General features: G+C 45.5%; 1 protein-coding gene across 3 annotated transcripts in view; it reads left to right on the plus strand.

The window, feature by feature from the left end:
* The window catches only part of Trim66 (tripartite motif containing 66), a 69,376-nt gene that overhangs the window by 36,288 nt on the left and 12,693 nt on the right, over positions 1–20,395 (plus strand). For all 3 annotated transcript variants that reach the window (XM_040756655.1, XM_040756646.1, XM_013117565.3), the window contains 5 exons: positions 732–846; positions 1,357–1,503; positions 4,406–4,523; positions 6,171–7,072; positions 9,145–9,306. In XM_040756655.1, coding sequence (XP_040612589.1) covers positions 732–846; positions 1,357–1,503; positions 4,406–4,523; positions 6,171–7,072; positions 9,145–9,306 — 1,444 coding nt within the window. The remainder of the gene's footprint in view (positions 1–731; positions 847–1,356; positions 1,504–4,405; positions 4,524–6,170; positions 7,073–9,144; positions 9,307–20,395) is intronic.

The following is a 20,395-nucleotide window of genomic DNA, read 5'->3' on the forward strand; positions in this document are numbered from 1 at the left end:
CATAATCTGTCCATTCTTGTTTCCCATATAAATAAGCTTTATGGCATGATATCACTGGCATTTTGTACAGCAGGAGTTAGGAACTAGGAACAAGTGGGTTGGGAAACCTGTGTTATTTGCTATTACAATAGTCACAGCTTATATCCATTTTATTATGAGGAGGCAGAAGTTCAGAGAGGTTAGGTGACTTATCTGAGCAAATATGGCTAATAAATTTGGAAGTTAGGGCTATGGTGACTTCAAAGCCCATAACCTTTCTCTTTTAAAATTTTAATGAGATATAATAAAATAAAGCCCTTAAAATACATGCTTCATTGGTTTTTGGCATTTCACAGAACTGTACAATTGAATATTTCCTCACCCCTAAGAGAAACCCATATATGTTATTGATCACTTCCTCCACTTCCGCTCTCCTCAGTCCTCAGAAGCCACTAGTCTCTGTACCCACACTCCCTTTCCCGCTGCTTGGAGCATCTTCCCTTTGAACAATACCTCATATGAAATCATCTCCATGTACTCCACAGTACTGTCCACCCACTGAGCTGCTGGGTGGACCTGGTTGTGGACTCCTAGGTTTCCTAAAGTTCACAACAGGAGTCTGGGAGGGATACTAAATAGGACTGATGCCTGCTTGACCCTTATCTCACGGCAGCTCCCAAGCTGTCTGCTTTCCTGTCTGCTGTCTCAGCAAGCAGAAAGGCATCACTGTGTCTATCCCATCATATTTCCAGGATTTTTGAAGTGAAGCATCAGCATAGGAAGGTGGAAAACCAGATCAAAATGGCCAAGATGGTCCTCATGAATGAGCTGAACAAACAGGCCAATGGACTCATAGAGGAGCTTGAGGTATGCATATGCAGATGGAGCAGGGGAGTGTGTTCTGTGCTCTCCTGGATCAGAGTCCAGGGCTAGTATTCAGATACACAGCCTTTGTAGCATTTTGTTGCATGCTGTATTTTTAAATTTCTAGTCTTAATTTTGGGAAAGTGGATTGTTAAGGACTAGAAAGCAGGTTCAACCTCTTATTGATGCAATGTCTCTCAGGTAGCTGACATCTGTAACTATGCCAGGGAAGTCTTAAAACAGAGTCTAATTGCACCTTCTTCATAAGGTTGTGTGCAAGAGATATAGACATTCATTCATTCATGCTTTCCCAATTTTCACCATTCTGCATTTGTGCTGTAAAATCTCTCATGATCTCTTCTCCCTTCATCCATCAGCAAACAGCTTAAGGCTGTTTTCAGAAGTTCTCTTATCTGATGCCATCAGTGTTCATGCTGATATACAATGGCTACTAGACTTCCCAAATAGGTCCATGAGCAGCAGCAGGGACTCTGTCTTTTCTCTGTGCACTAGGGCATTACTAATGAGAGAAAGAGGAAGCTGGAGCAGCAGTTGCAGAGCATCATGGTTCTCAACCGTCAGTTTGAGCATGTGCAGAACTTCATCAACTGGGCCGTCTGCAGCAAAACCAGCGTCCCTTTCCTTTTCAGCAAAGAGCTGGTAAGAGGAAGCCCATCCCTTCAGCTAGTGAAAACAGATCAGAACAGAGCCTGTATCACAACAGGAGGGGCTGTCCTTGGAAGTGCCTGTTTTTAGGAGGAAAGAGGAGTAGATAGCAGGTCTTGGGTTCTTCAGACCCAGCCATGGTTTGGGGTTAGTAGGTGAATGTCATTTTCTACCAAGTCCTATAGCACAAGGGACCCAGGTACAGAAATGATCTTGCTAACCCAGCCAGGAAGGACTGTAGTTCTCACATACTCACATATTGTCTTGGGTACAGGGAGTATTGAGAGATCTCACAGAAGGTTCGCTACTAGGCTTCAAGTAGGGGAGCAAGAGAAAAGCAGGGATTGAAGAGGATCTTGAAGTCCTGGGCTTTTGAGGATGGAGGTACCTAGGAGAAGGAAGTGTTGGCTTTGTTTTTGACAGGGTTTTGCAAGGTAGCTCAGGCAGGCTTCAAACTTGAGATCCTCCTGTCTCCTTCCCTTGAGTGCAACACACCAGGCTGGAGGAGGATGGGTTTTGAGAGATGGTTATATTGACTCTAAGGCGCCTGGAGGCATCTGAAAAGGGATGTCCAAAATTCTGGTTTGATAGATGGGTCTGGAAAGCAGAAGAGTCAGAGCTGGAGATTAAGAGGTGGCACTCCAGCCGGGCATTGGTGGCGCACGCCTTTAATCCCAGCACTTGGGAGGCAGAGGCAGGTGGATCTCTGTGAGTTCGAGACCAGCCTGGTCTACAAAGCGAGTTTCAGGACAGCCTCCAAAGCCACAGAGAAACCCTGTCTCGAAAAACCAAAAAAAAAAAAAAAAAAAAAAAAAAAAAAGAGGTGGCACTCCTGGGACAGTCACCATGGGAGCATCGTCTCAGAGAGCAAATCTGAAATGAGGGAATGCCGTTATTTCTACAGCGGGGAGAAGACATTGGGGACGGAGAAGCACAGCTAGAGTGTAGAGGAGAGGCAGGGAAGTAGAGCGCATGGAGGCCAGCGGAGCTCACACTGAGGCCTGTGCTGACCACACTGCAGAGGTGAGACAGGGACAAGCTGAGCTGGCCACAGGAAGTTCCAGCAAAGCAGGAAGACAGAAGTCAGATGAGCGTGAGCAGGGAGGGAGGGTAGATGTAGACGTGAGAAGGGATCAGGAATTGGGAAGGATGCAGAGCTGGAGGAGACTTTTTTTCTTTTGAAGTTTGGCAAGCATTTGTACTTCCATATGGGAGAGAGGTTGGTTAACAGTAAAATAGAGAGGGGTGGGTGGAGTGAGCACCCCGGGAAAGACAGTAGAGAGTGAGATCCAGAGGGTGCCTGCTGGTCTCGGTTAAGGGCAGTACATATAGTTCAGTCTACAAAGCGAAGGGAGTCTGTATTTGGAGAGTTTTGTCTTTTTGTCGTGTCCAAGACAGGCTGGCCTCAAACTCACTATATAGCTCAGGGTGACTTGACTCCCCTGAATGTCGATATTACAGTACACACCACTATGCTGGGTTTATGAAGTGCTGAGTGTTGAACCTAGGGCTTCCTGTATACTGGGCAACCACTATTAACTGAGCTATATCCTCAATTTCTGGGGCATTTGCTTTTTGTGGTCTCTTTTATCCTTGCATCCTCTGTGAACTACAAAGTAATAGATAATAAAAGGGTTAGAGGTTGGGTAAAATGGTAAGGTGAATGACCTAGCATTGGAAGAGGAAGGTGATAAAGGAAGTGACTAAAAGGGAGGCTGAGGGAACCTTCCAAGTGAGCCCCTGAAACTAATGCTCACTTACATGGCCTTAGATAAGATGAATAACAAGGCTTTAGTATAGCTGGTTGACCTGGGGAGAGACTTAGGGCGCTATTGACATGGGACCTGAAGATGATGGGAAACTGGGTACAATGAGCTGCTAGAGTGGCACTCAGAGAGTTCCGTGAGATTGAAGAACATGTCCCAGGGGAGTAGGAGCACCTTATAATCAAGAAATGGGTTGTTGGAGTTTATGGCCTCATAGGTAGAATGAGTCCAGATGATGAATGGGCTGTAGGTGTAGTAACTGAGCTGAAAACAGGTTGAAGTTGGTTGACATTAAAGAATTCAAGAATGATACAAGTAACATTATATGGACTCAACAGATTGTATTTGGGATATATATGTATATACAAATACATATATGCATGCAATAACAATGATGAAAAAGAAGCCATGAATTTGAAGGAGAGCAGGGAGGGGTGTGCGGAAGGATTTACAGGAAGGAAAGGGAAGGGAGAAATTTTGTAATTAAAATATAATCTAAAAACGAACAAAAGGAATCAATAATGGGAACTGGGGATGTAGCTCAGTTGTAGAGTATTAGCCTAGCATGTTCAAAGTCATGGGTTTGATTCCTAGTACTCCATATACCAGGTGTGGCGGTACATGCAGGAGATGAGAAGTTCAAGGTCATCCTTGGATATGTGATATATTTGAAGAAGGCCTGGAATATGTGAGACCCTTTCTCCAACACAAAACAAACTAAAAAAAAAACCAAGGATTTAAGAGGTCAAGATGTCAATTGTGCCATTCATTATCTAGAATCAGATGATGGCGGGTGTGATTGGGTACTCAACAAAGCCCCAAGCAATGGGCGAGCGGGAAGGCCAGTAGATGAGAGCCATGGCAGGAAGAGCTGGGTGGGATGGAAGGGGCTTTACACGCTGGCAGGAGCAGAGCAGTGCCAGCTCTGAGGAGGTCTGCACAACGTCAAAGGAGGTGATGGTCGGATGGCTGCCTACATAAGTCGGAATTCCAGAGCCTGGGGGAGAGAAAGATCACTGGCAGGGAAGGTTGGAAGGGGACAGGGAACTGAGACCATGGAGGATGACCCACACCAGAGGGACACCATGTGGGGCCCAGGCAGACGCCCAAATAAAAGCTGCTGTTGTCAGATTGTGTTCCAGATGCAGCGGCTGCTGGAGACGAGTTGTAATACAGATCCTGGCTCTCCCTGGAGTATCAGATTCACCTGGGAGCCCAACTTCTGGACCAAGCAGCTGGCTTCCCTTGGTGAGCTGTGACCTTTGTCCTGTCAGCTAAGAATAAGTATAGGCAATCTGCTATGATTTCTAGGTGGGTCAGCATACGCCCAAGAGAGAGTGCGCTCAGAGCCTGCCGGTGATCGTGGTGTCAGTGACCAAACCTTTTCTTGAGTAGAAGTGGGGAGGATGGGCTACATAATGGTAGTGTGGGACTCTAACACCATCTGAAACATTAGCTTCCTAATTTACATGAATGTTTCTCCTTGGCTTCATTGCTGGAGAGGTGACAAGACAGTGACACTCCTCTCCTGAATGCTGTGTGGCAGTTCAGGTGAACATATCTGTGTGGTGACACAGGGCATGTATATGTGAGTACAAGGCTATACACTCCTCCTTGGGACTGAGGTGCAAACAGAAGATTAATGGCCTTTTGCATTTTTTCTTCTCTGCTGTGATTTCTGTCAGGTAGTCTCTATACAGTGTAGACAATATGAAGATATGTTTGTGTTGACAACCTAATGGACTTATTGAACTAACTACCAGCTGCCACTTTTATTCTAAGCTGTTAATTTCATTGAACATTTTTTGAAATTGGCAAATCAATGATACTAGATGTGTTTTTGTTCATTTGTTTGGACAGGTCTCATGTAGCTTAGGCTGGCTTCCAATTCACTAAATAACAGAGGGTGGCCTTGAAAATCTAGCTCTCGGGCTGGAGAGATGGTTCAGCCGCTAAGAGCACTGACTGTTCTTCCAAAGGTCCTGAGTTCAATTCCCGGCAACCACATGGTGGCTTACAACCACCTTGAATGAGATCTGATGCCCTCTGCTGGCATGACGGCAGAAGATTGTATACATAATAAATAAATAAAATATTAAAAAAAAGAAAATCTAGCTCTCTTGGCTCCATTTCTCCTTTTGAGTGCTGGGTGAGCTGTGCATCACCATACCCAGTTTATGGTTCTGGGGATCGAACCCAGGACTTTGCACATGCCAGGCCAGCACTCCACCAAATGGACTATATACTCAAGCCCCAGATTTAGTTTTTGCTGTGCCCTCCTGTTTGATTTAATTCGGTACTGGATGTGGCCTGGTGCTGAGTATGGAAGGACCAAAGGTGAATCAGACACATCATCTGTCTTCAAGGAGCTTAGTCTTCTAAACAGGCTTCATAGAGCAAAGGGTGAAGGAGCGGTAGACAGAGAGCACTTGGTATGATATTCTCATCACAGGGACCCAGAAACCCAAGGGCAGTGCTGGTGTCTGGCACCAACCTGGCATGGGTTCTTCCATCACACTGCCCAACAGTTTCCCAGATGTGTACCTAGAGGCTCACTGTCACCCTCTGCTATTTTCCAGCAACCCCCCCCCGTGCATTCTTTTAGTGACTCTCCATTGAGCTTTTAGACTAAAAGGAGTGTAAAGGGCAGGTGAATTTCCCAGTCGGGTAAAAATTTAGTAAAAGCTGACCCAATTCTTCAATTACCCATAGTCCTGTAAAGCAAACTCCTGCAGGTGTTGTTCCTGGCAGTATTCTAGACGGAGTCTTGGAGGTCAGGGGTGGATGTTCTTTGTCTTGGTGGCTGAATGGGTTTGCTGAATGGTGTTCTTTGGTCCTGGGAGCAGAAAGCAGCTGCGTCTTACCTTTGGGAATCTCTCTGTTCTCCATCTCCAGGGTGCATCACCACCGAGGGTGGACAGCTGTCCCGGGCAGATGCTACAGCTGCTTATGGGACCTTACAGGGACCATCATCCTTTTATCAGAGCCACCAGGCCCCCATGGCTCAGCAGGAGTCGCTCAGCCACTCCTCACACAAGTTCCAGCCTCCAGCACTGTGCTCCTCGTCTGTCTGCTGCTCCCACTGCTCCCCAGTCTCCCCTTCCCTCAAAGGCCAGGCGGCCCCACCCGGTATCCACCCAGCTCACAGCTTCCGGCAGCCCTCTGAAATGGTGTCCCAGCAGCTGGGGTCACTGCAGTGTTCCACTCTGCTGCCCAGGGAGAAAGAGCTAGCCTGCAGTCCTCATCCACCAAAGCTGCTGCAGCCCTGGCTAGAGCCACCGCCTCCTGCAGAACAGGAGAGTACATCCCAGCGGCCAGGACAGCAGCTGATTTCCCAGCCTGTGTGCATCGTCCCTCCACAAGACGTTCAGTCCGGAGCTCATGCCCAGCCCACCATACAGACACCCTCCATCCAGGTTCAGCTGGGCCACCAGAAGCTGAAGCTCAGCCACTTTCAGCAGCAGCCACAGCAGCAGCCACCACCCCCACCTCCACCTCCCCCACCCACCCAGCATGCACCCCCACCCTTGCCTCCATCCCAGCACCTGGCTTCAGGTCAGCACGAGAGCCCTCCTGGGTCCGCCTGTTCCCAGAACGTGGACATTATGCACCACAAGTTTGAGCTGGAGGAGATGCAGAAGGACTTGGAACTTCTCCTTCAGGCTCAGCAGCCCAGCCTGCAGCTGAGTCAGACCAAGTCTCCTCAGCATCTTCAGCAAACCATTGTGGGCCAGATCAACTACATCGTGAGGCAGCCAGCACCCGTTCAGTCCCAGAGCCAGGAGGAAACCCTGCAGGTGAGCTGACATCCCAGTACTTCTCAGAGGATACAGCATCCAGTCCTTCATCTAAGCCCCCACATTAGCCCTGACCTCCCTGCTCAGCAAAACTGTGGAGAATATAGTACATGGTCTCTATAGAGATCTGGGCTCAGTGCTCTCTAGAGTGGCCTGGCTTACCCTGTGTCCTGGGGTGACATTGGGGATTTTGTCCATAGATAGTATCTTTGAAAACATAAAGGTACTGGGGCGGGGAGAGGGAAGAAGAGGAGAGAGAGGCGGGGGAGAGGAAGGAGAGCAGGTTAATCTACGCAGAAGCTAGGCGTTGATGTTGGGCATCATCCTCTATTGCTTTCCACGCCCCTCTTTGGAAACGGAGTCTCTTACTAACCTTGGAGATTGCCAGTTTGGCTCACTTGACTGGCCAGCAAGCCCCAGGAATCCACCTGTCTCCACATTCCAAGCACTGTGATTATAGACACTCACTGATATTCTTGGCTTTTCTCTGTGGGCTCTGGAGGATTGAACTCAGGTTCTCATGTATTCATGAAGATGCTACTCAAGCCCAATAGATGGTACCATCAGAATGTTGCTGGACCCATCTCAGGGCCAGGATAAGGGGGGCAATCTCTCCTATTTGTGCAACCTTTCAAATTTCCTTGCTGGGAACTTAGGCATACCTAGTAGGGAAATGGGAGAACTCAAGGACTGGAATGAGGGTGGCACTAGACCTTGGTTGCTGGCACTTTTGCAACACTCCAAGGAAGATTTCAACTTTATGTCCACAAAGCTAGCTGTGTTTTATGTACACATATGAAATATCATACCAACAGCTGTGCTCTGTAGTGGTGTCTGCCATCTGTAGCTTGTAGGTGCAGTGGGTTGGTGAGGGCAAGCAGTTTTCCTAGAGACAATACACTATTGAGAAGAGGAGCTAAGACCAGGGCCCAGGCCTGCTGATTTGCCTGGAACGCCATAGAAGAGGCTGTGATCTCCACTTAGGGAATATTGGGGTACTGAACCCTGATCCTCTCTTTTCTCATTTAAGATGATTGAGTAATTTTTATCTTTGGGATCTTTGCTGTTCCACATCTTAATTCACAGTTCCTGCTTTTCCTTTTTTTGTAGATCTCTTGTCCCAGCCTATTTCTCCATCTCTTCTCACTTTAAACCTATGATTACACATCTTTAAAGAGGCTCCAGAGACTTCTGTTATAAACCAGAAGGCTTCACATTCATGCTTCATCGTGGATGACGCTAGATAGTGCTTTAGGTGTCATCTCCTGAGGCTCAGTTCCTTTGAAGAGATGTGAAATCCTCCCCATGATGGCAGAGCAGAATCCAGGGTTCATAAAGGATCACAGCTAAATATTAGTACAACCTGTTACAGATTTAGGGTGTGTCTCAGTGGTGGGTTGAGTGCTGCGCTTGATTCCTAGCACTGCAACAGTAACAGCAATGAAATAAACTGGATCAAAGCCAGCTAGCCAGCCAAACAAACAAAAAACACATGTTATAATTGTTAAAGTAAATATCACAGTTAGCTCAGAGTTCTTGGTTTGACTTCTATCCTAAGACTATGTATTAGGATACAGTTTTAGGAAGATTTTAGATTGTGTGTGTGTGTGTGTGCATTATATGCACATGTTTGTATGGGTATATGGATGACTGGGGCTGTGTATATGATGGTGCACATACGTTTATATGCATGTGTGTATAGAGGCCACAGGTTGACATCAGTTATCTGCCTTAGTTTTTAAGACAGTATCTCTCATTAAACTAGAACTCACAGATCAGCGAGGCTAACTGGCTAACGAGCCGTTCTCTGCCCACTGCCTCAGTTCTGGGGTTATAGACAGTGGTTCATCCCCAAGTTCTGCGTGGGCTCTGGGACTCTGAACTCAGGTCTTCTGCTTGTGTGCCAGGCACTTGACTAACTGCCATTTCCCCAACCCAGATTATTTTCCTTTTTGAGAAAATGTAATCCATTCATGGTATATAAACATTGATGTGGGCAGGGGTCAGTGGGCCTTAGGCCCTGCTGCTATTCTCTGTGGGAAATCCACCCAAGGTCATTATTTCTTTTCTAGGTTACAGAGGAGCCACCAGCATCTGAGGGCCCAAAGCCAGTTCTACCCCTTGACAAGAATACTGCTGCTGCCTTGCCACAGACATCTGGGGAAGAAACTCCTCACAGTGTCCCCACAGTGGACAGCACCTCACAGCACTCCTCTCCAAATGTGGTGAGAAAGGTACTAACACAGCCTAGTGTGGGGCTTGCTGTCAGCCCAGACACCAGGCACCTGGATGAGGGTGATGGGGTGTGGGAGGTGGGTCCTAGCTCCATCCCTGGATGCTACCCAGCCCTGACTTGTGCCTTACTCCCTACTGAGTCAGCAGTGTAGGTCTCCACCCCCCCTTCGCTGTTCACATGGGCCTGCTGGGCTTCCTTTAGAGTGGAGTGGGGAGGGGAAGGGGAAGGGAAAGAGGAAGAGGAAAGAGTCAGTTTATCCTGTGGTCAGAACGGTGTGTGGTACTTCATGACCATGGTCTAACTTCACCTTCCCAATGGTTGTCTGAGTTGAGCATCACCACCTAGTAGCCAAGGAAAATAAAGTCCAGAGCCCTATGGCTGCCAGAAGAGCTGAGCTTTCCTTAAGAACCCAATGCCCAGCCTTCATTCTTTCTCAGTATAAATGGGTGAAGATATCTTACATGACTCCCCACTACCCACAGTTATTGGCTTTAGAATTAGATCCAGTGGAATTGGCTGGGTGCATGGTCTGCAGAAATGTCCTTGCAGAGAGAGGCAGTTGAGCACCTACAGAAATGGAGATCCATTGAAGATGAGATATCAGAGGCCTCTTGTCTAATCACCTCATCATTTGCTAGGCGCATTCCCTGGTCTTGGCGGTAACTTAGTCCCACAAAACTGCTGAGCTGTCTACCTCCTGTGTTCTTTTCCTCTCCACTCTGTCTTTCTTCTAGCTGGACTGTCAGCACTGTGTTGTGTTCTTCACCCCAGCCTGTGTCCCAGGGCCATGTTCCTTTGATTGTCTGCCTGGGCCCAGTGTCAGTCTTCCTGGTTCTCCCCCAAGCTCTGGCCCTAAGGCCCTAGTTTTGGAATGTACAACTCCAAGTTTGTTCATCAGCCCCTTAGTACCTCTCTGGCTTGCAGCCTGGTTCTGCTAGTTGCTCCACATACAATCCCTCTCTTCTCCAATAGTACTGTCTTCGATCAGGCAGTCTCACTGTGCTTGAGAAGAGGTTAGAAAAGGAAGCGATAGCAGAAATGAAATGATGGCTGGAAGCTTCTGGTGACTCTCAGAGACTGAGAAGACCTCTGATACGAGTAACCTTTTGTCTGTGCCTGTCCTGTTCTGTCTGTCCTACCTACCCTGTTGAAAATGGCTTGGTCTACAGTTGCCATAACTAGGCCCTTTGTAGATCTTAGTTGTTTAACTACTTATATATGGCCATCTAATCCATCCATTTATTTGTTCATTTGACATTAACAAATTTTATGCACATTCACACAAACGTACACATATGGGCTAGAATTTCCAATGTTGTAGGTGCTCAACACACACTGGTGTGTAAGGTGGTCCGTCTCTCTGTGGAGCCATCAATAGTAAGTTATGATGGAACACTGCAGCAGTCCTTGAGGTGTACCCTCCTGGAGCACTTACTCAGAGAGGAGGCTGCTCTAGGAAGTTTATTTCGTACTGAGATGTAAAAAAGTTGGAGAAAGAATATAGTGGAAAAGAATGGCCAATATTCGAAGGTCAAAGTTGAGAGGAAGCCCTGGGCTTTTGTAGGGGTTTTGGATGAATTGGCTTGACAGGAACAGGAGTGCACCTGGGAATGGGAGTGATTGGAAGGCCTTGCCTATTATGCTTGGAATTGGGATTCAGTATTGGGGCTGGGGTAGTTGATTGAAGGATTTTCAGCTAGACTTGAATTAAATTTGAAAGGTCACTTCAACTAGAGATCAGGTAGGAGAGACCAGAGTAGTACTGAGGAGAGAAGTTGAATGAAACAAGTAGTCATGGAAGGAAGAGGAAGCCGAGATTTCAAGGGCTATCAGATGACAAGGGCTTTGAATTCAGTGTCTGACTGATGACAGGAAGTGAGGCAGAAAAACTTCTTTGGCTCAAAATCCTGGTGGGTCTTGGTCCTGGGGATGGGAGCATAGGATAAAGAACATACTGGAAGGGAGGGGGGTGCTTTGAATTGCTGATGCTCTCTGAGGTTCAACACGAAGCCTGGAACTTGGTAGTGCTTAAGTGTTGGGAAGGCCATGCAGGAAACACTGTTCCTCATTTGGTGGGGGTGTAACCATGTTATTACATACAGAATGCAGGAAGGGAGGGGACTGTGTTCAAGCACAGAGACTATGTTGCCTGTGTGAGTGGCTCTAGGGCTCTCTGAGTAACAAGGGGATACTTGAGCCATTCTGGGTGACTGCAGGTTGGCAAAGGGGTAGTGAAGACTGATAACTGTAACTTCTTGTTCTGAGCTGTTCTTGGTCGTCATGACTTGGGGCCCATGTTGAGGTTTGGGGCAAGGGTCAGGATGATGGTCTGGCATTTTCAAAGATGTGTTTCTAAGGCTTCATACCTGAGGCTCCCAGAAAAGAGTCTGCTACCATGGACAAGAGGGAGCTTTGGTTGTAGAGAGGCTACAGATATATAGAGAAATGCTTTAATTCTGAAGGAGTTTAATTCCTTTTAGGCTGGGGTTGGGCAGAATAAAAGGTCTGAAGTTTGCAGATAACAAATACTTTTAGCACCTCATTACTGAATAATATTTTGTGTGAATTAAAAACAACAAATTTCCACAGGTTTTTACATGATGATTCCACTTTGTGTCTTTGTTTATCCTAGCAATACTATGAGGAAGACACTTTCTTATTCCCCTTTGAAAGCTATGGAAACTGAGACACAGAGAGATTAAGTGACCCACATAAGAGTGATGCAGCTGCCTGGGGGCAATGTTAGGACCAGAGCACAGGCTCCTCCTGACTCAATCCGTGCTCAGTGACTGGGTTCAGGGACCTCTCTGTACTGCAGTGAGAGAAAGAGGGCTCCATTTTGGCCGCTCACCTACTGGATTTTGTCTTTGAAGTAGCCGGGGCTTTGCTGGGAAGAGTCCTTAGGACCCAGCCTCCCTTGACCTTTCTTGTCTCTGTTAGAAGGGTTGGGTCTGCAGCCACTCCTCTGCTTGTGCTGGTCTGTGGGTGCCAGGGAAGTGAAATGTCTATCTGAAGGCCATAGACAGAGGAATCTATGGCTCCAGGCTCTTCCATGCCTGCTCTATTGCCACTAGGAGGACATTGATTAGAACAGAACACCTGTTGCTCCTAAATGACCTTATGGTGAAGACATTGCAGCTAAAGATGAGCTGCAAAAGTTCTAGAACGAGTTTTCTAGAAGGAGAAGCTCTGTGCTGTCACTTGTCCTGCTACCTTCCATGCAGCCAGCAGGATGTCTTGACTTTAATCGCCTGGCACTGACTGTTGACCAAACTTCCTAATCTTGGTTTAGCTACTCTGAAAGCACCATGGACACAACTCCACAACACAACCTCCTTACATCCCTGGTGAATCTGGAAGACATTTTTAATGGCTTCTTTTCATACTTCTGAACTAATCACCTGATGAAGAACACCCATGATCTTTATCCTTAGAGCAGTCTCGGGACCACAAAGATCCCAGCCGAGTCCCTCAACACCAGCAAGAGAGCTCTCTGCCGCACAAGGTGCAGCCCTGGTTCTTCCAAAAGGACTCTGAGGTCACTGGGCTTCTGCTCATGACTTAAGAGGAGTCTGGGACTTATTTACACCAAATGATGCAGAATCCCTAAGTAACCCTGTGACCCAGATTATTAAGGAAGATGCAGATAAGCAAATGATAATAACTGAAGTGGCAAGTGGTTATACCATTATCAGGTTTGATACCCAAACTCTTTTTTTTTTTTTTTTTTTTGGTTTTTCGAGACAGGGTTTCTCTGTGGCTTTGGAGGCTGTCCTGGAACTCGCTTAGTAGTCCAGGCTGGCCTCGAACTCACAGAGATCCGCCTGCCTCTGCCTCCCGAGTGCTGGGATTAAAGGCGTGTGCCACCAACGCCCGGCGATACCCAAACTCTTAATTTAACTCCTTAATGGCTTGATGAGATTTATATCAGCCTGTGGAGGAGGGAATTCCAGCCCAGAGATGAGAAATGACTCATTTCTTACTGTAACCCTGGCATATGTGAGAAAGTACATCTTGCCTTCACAGGGTTGCAGACCAGATCCTGTATACTCAACCTCGGCTATGATCCTATAGTCACGAAACATAGCCCTGAAAGACCCTCACCCACATTTCCTGGTCCATGAGGAAATAGGCACTTACTCATAGACTGAGGCTTCCCTCCAGTATCCTGGGTAAATACCTCTGACCATCTCTCCCAGGCCTCCAAGGTCTTAAGTTTCACTTAGCTGGCTTTCACTTCAGACTTACTGAATTCTCTTAGGCCTTTCCTCATCCTCCCATCTCAGCCTCTAGGAGCCTCTTTGCCTCTTTGTTTTTCTCAGATCATCAGGGCTCTGGGTACTTTTGAATTCTTTTCTCTTTATCTCCCATCATCCTATTTGAGTCCTGTTAGTGGGATGTCTGTGTATCCATCAGAGTAGCCATAATACAGGGACCTATTGAGATGGATGAGCTGTCACTGACAGTCAGAGCAACAACACCACTATTGAAAGTCAACTCGTAAAACCATTGTGTGCCGGGTGGTGGTAACTCATGACTTTAATCCCAGCACTCAGGAGGCAAAGACAGGAAGATCTCTGTGCGTTTGAGGCCAGTCTGATCTACAGAGCAAGTTCCTGGACAGCTTGAGCTGTTGTACAGAGAAACCCTGTCTCAAAATACTAAGAAACAAAAAACAAAAAGCAAAACAACAACAACAACAACAACAAAAAAAACCAAACCCAAAACCAAAAAAACAACCCCAAACCAAACCAAAACAACAAAACAAAAACCCCAAAACAAATTAAATAAAACAAAATAACCCACTTTGTGACATCAGTTACTAGATAGGCTGGTTGCTTCCTCCCCTGCCTTGTCTGATTGGTGATCTACTGTTAAACCAGTCTGCCTATTTGGAGCTATTGAAGCTTTCAAATATTTTGAGCATTTAATTAGTAAGTCAGTTTACCTCTCTAAGGTAAATTACCTTTCTTCTTTTTTTTTTTTGTAAATTACCTTTCTTACCTGTGTCCTCAGCTAGAGTGAGAGCTTTCAGCGACTGTCTGAGACACAGATCCCATGTCATTGGTCCCTTTCCTACAGTACATCGATGTCCTTGCTCTTTGGTGATTTTGATCACTATGAAACAACCTGAAACCAGAAGTGAGTAGGCATAGCTTTAGAGCAGCAACAGAAACAGATGTCACAAACCTGGGGTGTTATATCATGTGTGAGATTGTAAACACACACACACACAGAGAGAGAGAGAGAGAGAGGAGAGAGGAGAGAGAGAGAAGGAGAGAGAGAAGGAGAGAGAGAGAGAGAGAGAGAGAGAGGAGAGAGAGAGAGAGAGAGAGAGGATATAATTAGCATGTTTGACCAAGCAAGTTTAAAGATATGGTTTTCTTTAGAAGTTGTCCTTCCTTCCTTCCTAATTTCCTTCCTTCCTTCCTTCTTTCATTTCTTCCTTCCTTCCCCTTTCTCTCTCTTCCTTCCTCTTCCTTTCTTTCTTTCTTTCTTTCTTTCTTTCTTTCTTTCTTTCTTTCTTTCTTTCTTTCTTTCTCTCTCTACTCCTTCCTTTCTTCCTTTTTTTTTTGAGACAGGGTTTCTTTGTATAGCTTTGGTTGTCCTGGAATTCCCTCTGTAGACTAGACTGGCCTCAAACTCAGGGCTCAGGGATTCTCCTGCCTTTGTCTCTTGAGTGCTGAGATCAAAGGTGTGTGCCCCCATGCCCAGCTTAGGAAGTTGCTCATTTTTAACAACCAAGCAATAAGCAGATTAGAAATAGGGAGGACTTCTATAAGAAAAGCTCCCAAGAAAGAAGACAATGACTTTGCCTACAGAAAGGCCACCATGTGAGATTTTTGAAGGACATGCTAAGCCCTCCATTTTTAAAAGCCTCTGAAACCATCACTGGAATCTAGCAGTTTCAACCATTTACATGTTAGGCTCCATTTGTTCTGCTTGATGAGACCGTGTACTAGTTAAAATTTTAGAAGTCATCCCATCCAAAATATTGTTCTTAAACCAATTCAATTTGTTGTTGAAAAAAGTGTGTTTCAGATATCTGGGAATGAGTTGATGAGGAACACCACACCATCTTCCCTGCTTTAGCCCCAGAAATGTTACCTTGCTGGAAAAGTCAGAGACATAAAATAAACTCAGGACATGTGCACTATGTGTCTGTTTATTATTTCACAACTACGCCTACTAGAGCGCCAGATTTCTAGCCAGTGGCACAAAATTAAGACCAGCCACATATTTCCCAAACCTTAGGCCTAGGTGGACTTGGGAAGTCTGCATAATCAGTCTGTGTCTCAGTTTACCTTCCTGTTAAAGTGAAGGAATGATGCTTTCTCTGGATTTTGAGAATGCCATGTGGCAAGCACTAGAACAGTACTATTCACACATTGAACCCCAGAAGGAAATATAAGTGCTGAAGTGGGGAGAGGATGGGCAGAAGTGTACGTCAGAACAGAAGACAGGCCAGCTGCATGGGAAACCAACAGAAGAGGCAGAAGCTAGGGATATCTCAGGTAAGATGGCGAGTCAGGTAGTAAGGACAGACAAAAAGATGGGTGGCTCACACGGACAGACAGGCAGCAGACAAGAAGGAGAGAGAGCCAGGATGGAGCTCAGTTGTCTGCTTAGTGTGCCCTGAGTTCTATCTTTAGTCCTCAAAGAACCGGTGGAGTGGTACAGCACTTGAGAGCTGGAAGGCAGGAAGGTCGAGGTCATCCTCTGCTACATAGCAATACCCTGTCTCAACAAACAAATAGATTGAAATCAGAAGAGAGGCAAAGAGGAAGAAAGGAATGGAAGAGGTGGCAGCGTACAGGTGCAGAGGAGAAGGAGGAGGAGGAGGAGGAGGAGGAGGAGGAGGAGGAGGGCAGTTAGGAGTTAGTGAGGTGATGCTAATTAAGGGAGTTAAGAATGGGCTCTTAGACTCAGGGTGGTCTCCCCTCATCCTCCAAAGACCAGAGTTAAAACATTCAGTAAGTGTGTGCGGGTTTTTTGTTTGTTTGTTTGTTTTTTCTTTTTGGTATTTTGACTCTTTCTGAGCTAGAAAATACTTTACTTTCACTTGAAAACTTCAGAACATATGCATTATGAAATCTGAAGGTTTTGGGTGATGAAGTTGAGATGTCAGTTACTTGTTAGCAGGTCAGATAGTGAGTCATGATTTTGTGAGGCTTTATGGTAGGAAATGAACTTTTGCTCTCTCTTGTTTGACCTCTGAACCACACTGGGTGCTGCAGAGGGCAGGCACTCTCTTCCCTACTTGCCCTGCGGTCCCCTGCTCTAGCTGCCTCTCACTTGTTGGACTAGAAGCAGAGTATCATAAAAGCCTCTTGATTCTCCACTTTTTTCCTGCACATGAAATTAGTACTTTTCAGTTTAGTGGTCTGTGGCTCTACATTTCACAGAGCCAGGAAAGTATCAAAAGTAATTGACATGGTATATATAGGTTCCAGAAATGCCATGTTTGTGAATACCGGTGTGTGTATGTGTGTGTGTGTGTGTATGCACACTCATCCATGTTTATTTTATGTGTATTGGTGTTTTGCTTTTATATATATGTCTGTGTACCATGTATGTGCCTAGTACCCATAGAGGCTAGAAAAGGGCATCATATCCCCTGGGACTGGAGTTACAGATAGTTGTGAGCTGCCATGTGGGTGCTAGGATTCAAACCTAGGTCATCGGGATGAGCAGCCACTAGTGTTCTTAACTACTGAGCCATAGATGTACCAGCCCTGTCACTGTGCTTTTACAATCTATGGAAATGGGGTTAGGGCTGGACTGCTCTTGACACTGCTTTTGAGTTCTTTTTCCCAAGGACGTTTCCAAGGTTTTGTGACCACTAGCAGCACTTTGTTCCCATTGGTTTTGGTCATAGACACAGAGAAGAAAGAGACAAGTTACAGGAGCAGATAACCAGCAGACTTGCTTCAAAATAAACTGTGGCTCAGTCTTCCTGTTCCCTTCTTATTCTGTCATTGTATCATTGTATGAACTCATGTGTCATTGCATGGAGTAAGAATTGGGAGAAGGGACTTGATGTCCTCAGATAAGGTATGTTCTTTGACTTGGCGTTATGCACAGCTCAACTCAAATGATTAGTTAGATAGTTTAAATGGATTCTGGATTAGCATCAAGGATCTCACCAAGAGCTTGCTGAAGCATGCACAAGACCCTGAGTTCAATCCTTATCTACCTTATAAAGTGGGGCCTAATGGCAAAAGGATTAGAAGTTCAAGGTTACCCTCAGTTATCTATTATGTAATTCTCAGTATCTGTCATGGGTAGACAAAACAAACACCAGAACTAAATTAAATATGTCATGTGGGGAAAAGGAGGAATGATATAGTTGAAAGGATTTGTTTGTTTGATATTAAAAGTGCAATGCATTAATCACCAGATATTCTGTCTGTAGATAAGGAACTACAGGTTTTTAGAAAGCTCTGGTAGGATACAACCAAGACAACTAAGGGACAACTCACCCCTGCAATATTCAATGGGTTCCTCACAGCAGATGACAAGGCTAGCTGTATCTCACTGAGAGGCTCATAAAAGACCCTAAAGTGAATATTCTGGAAGTAGCAGAAAAAAGGAGAGAAGGCCAAGGCAGAACCAAGTGAACACATTGGAGGATTCATCCATACTCAGTCACCAGCCAGAAAGCCATTGGATTCTGGTCTTGATCTTTCCTATTGGGCTTCATGCCTACTTCACTTTGATTGGAGCATCTATCTTTTGGTCCTTGCTCTGTAGACTACTTAGCAAATTAGAATTTTCTTTTTTTACTAAAGACTGAACTACCAAGCAACACATAAAAAAGGCACAACTTTCCATGGAAAGATAAATAGAAAGTGCTTAAACCATCTATTTTTAAAACTGAGAAGACTAAGGAAACATAAACTTTAAAAGCCGATAATTAATAAACAGGATAGGGAGAGAAGAGAAAAAATTGATAACGCCAAAAAAAGAAAAAGGTGAGGGTCATTAGAGACAGAGAGGGGGATGAAAGGGGAGGGAGAGCAGATGCAGAAAGGATGAAGAAATTGATGTGGAGGGTGGGACATAGGGAAGAGGGGTTGGGTAGAGTCAGGCTCTGCCTGAGTGTGGTTCCGAAGGTCAGATGCAGACTCAAATCTAGGAAGAGCTACCTCAGGTCTTAGGATGGAACACTGAAAGGGTCCTTGGCATCAGGATGTTACCAGGATGACTATGCAAACCCATGCAGAAGGGGCCAGCCATTGGTAAAAAGCCAGAAAACACATGAAAGACGAGAAAGAAATGGTACTTAATACACCACCTAATGTGTACACAGAAAATCCAAAGTGAGTCTAACAAGGAATCTGGGTACAAGATGAACAATCAATTGTATTTCTACGTACAAAAAAAAAAAAGAAATGGAAAACATTCAAGATCATGTTTTATGGGAACATTAAAAACCTGAAGATGACTTTCCAAGCTCATTTGTTTATAATGAAGGGCTCTGCAGCAGAATACTACAGTGGACAGCCAAGGTTTACAGACGGGACATCCTAAGTGTTGATACGGATTGCATCTTTTAGCCTTCACGACAACCTCTAATGGCTACTATGAGGGTTAACTGAGACAGTATGTGTAAACCCCTAGCAAAGTGCTTTGCATGTGATAAATTCTGGCTAAACTTCAGTCCTCCAAAGCCAGTCATGATTTTAGGGACAACTCAGTGTCAGTCATGAGTGGCACTAAGCTGCTGTTTACTTGAATAAACATTTGTGGAATCAACAGTCCCACAGCATTGCTTTGAAATTTCAATTAGCTCATTATGTCCTGTATTCACCCAGACACTGTTCTGGGGTCTAGGAATAAAGTTGGGTAAACTAAATAGGCCAAAGTTGATGCTTCAAGGGAGTTTAGTTTCGTAGGGATACAGCATCTGATCACTGTATCATGGATGTGCCACAAGGTTGAAGGGCTGGTGGTCTGGGAGCATCCAGGGGGTGGGGATTTGGTACACAAACACACACACACACACACACACACACACACACACACACACACAGTGGGAAGCTGAGCTCTTAAGGGCAAGTAGAACAGGGCTGGAGCAAGGAGAATGGTCTGTGCAGAGTAGGCAGACTCTGGAGGGGGTGAGGGCTGCCAGGGATAGTGTCTGAAGGACTGGATCACAGAGAACGAGGAGAGGCTTGTTCTTTGATTTGTGACTGCTAAGGATGAGGGCACAGGTCACCTGGGTCTTGGGAGTCTCTTCAGGATTTTTGTATTCATCTTGAAGACAATGGAGCACACTGCATGGTTTAATGAAAAGGCCCAGTGTGGTCTGATGTGTGTTTCCAAGTGTCTCCACTGAGGAGGCCACTCCTGTGGTTTAGGGAGATAGGAACATAGGCTACACTTTGGCCCTGTCTGTAGAGAGGGAAGTAATGTGTATATCTGATTACAGGGCTTGGTGTTAGCTTGGGAGCAAGGAGAATTGCCCCTGTGCTGCTCTGTCGAGCATTTGACTTACACAGCTGAGTGACCAGGAATGACATTCACAGGGAGGAAAGCCATCTTTCCTTACTAGGGACTAGCTTTATTACCTTTATATTGAAGCCTGAGAATGTACTGAAGTGTTTACTGCCCTCAGGAAACTTGAACACTTCACACGTGGGAGAAAGAATGACAGATTTGGGACATTGATCTTGAAAGTTTACAGCTGCATGTTCAATTGTTTTCCCTTTAATTTCCAAAAGTAGACAAACTGGAATATATTGAAGCTTTTTTTTCCAAGAACAGGCTTATCAAAGTTCTAAATTCATGAAAGTTACATTTAAAACTGGTCTCCTGCCTTCTCACCCCCATCAAATCTGTTTCTTTAATCTGAAAAGCTGTATACAATCAGTGACTGAAATCACCCAAGTTTTCAATTCTTTTCAGTAACGTGTTAAGTCCCTTTTTCTCAGGACTCTCAGTAGTTAGATTTCTGCTTGAAACAGTCTCACCCCATCTGATGGCTGCACTGCTAGGGACATGTTAAGAGTTGCTCTCAAGTTCCCTTCCTGTGATTTGGAGTGACTTTGGCAGGAATACCTTCCACTACCTTGATGAAATCC

The sequence above is a fragment of the Mesocricetus auratus genome, unplaced genomic scaffold (assembly GCF_017639785.1).
Source record: "Mesocricetus auratus isolate SY011 unplaced genomic scaffold, BCM_Maur_2.0 Super-Scaffold_4256, whole genome shotgun sequence".
Classification (NCBI taxonomy): domain Eukaryota; kingdom Metazoa; phylum Chordata; class Mammalia; order Rodentia; family Cricetidae; genus Mesocricetus; species Mesocricetus auratus.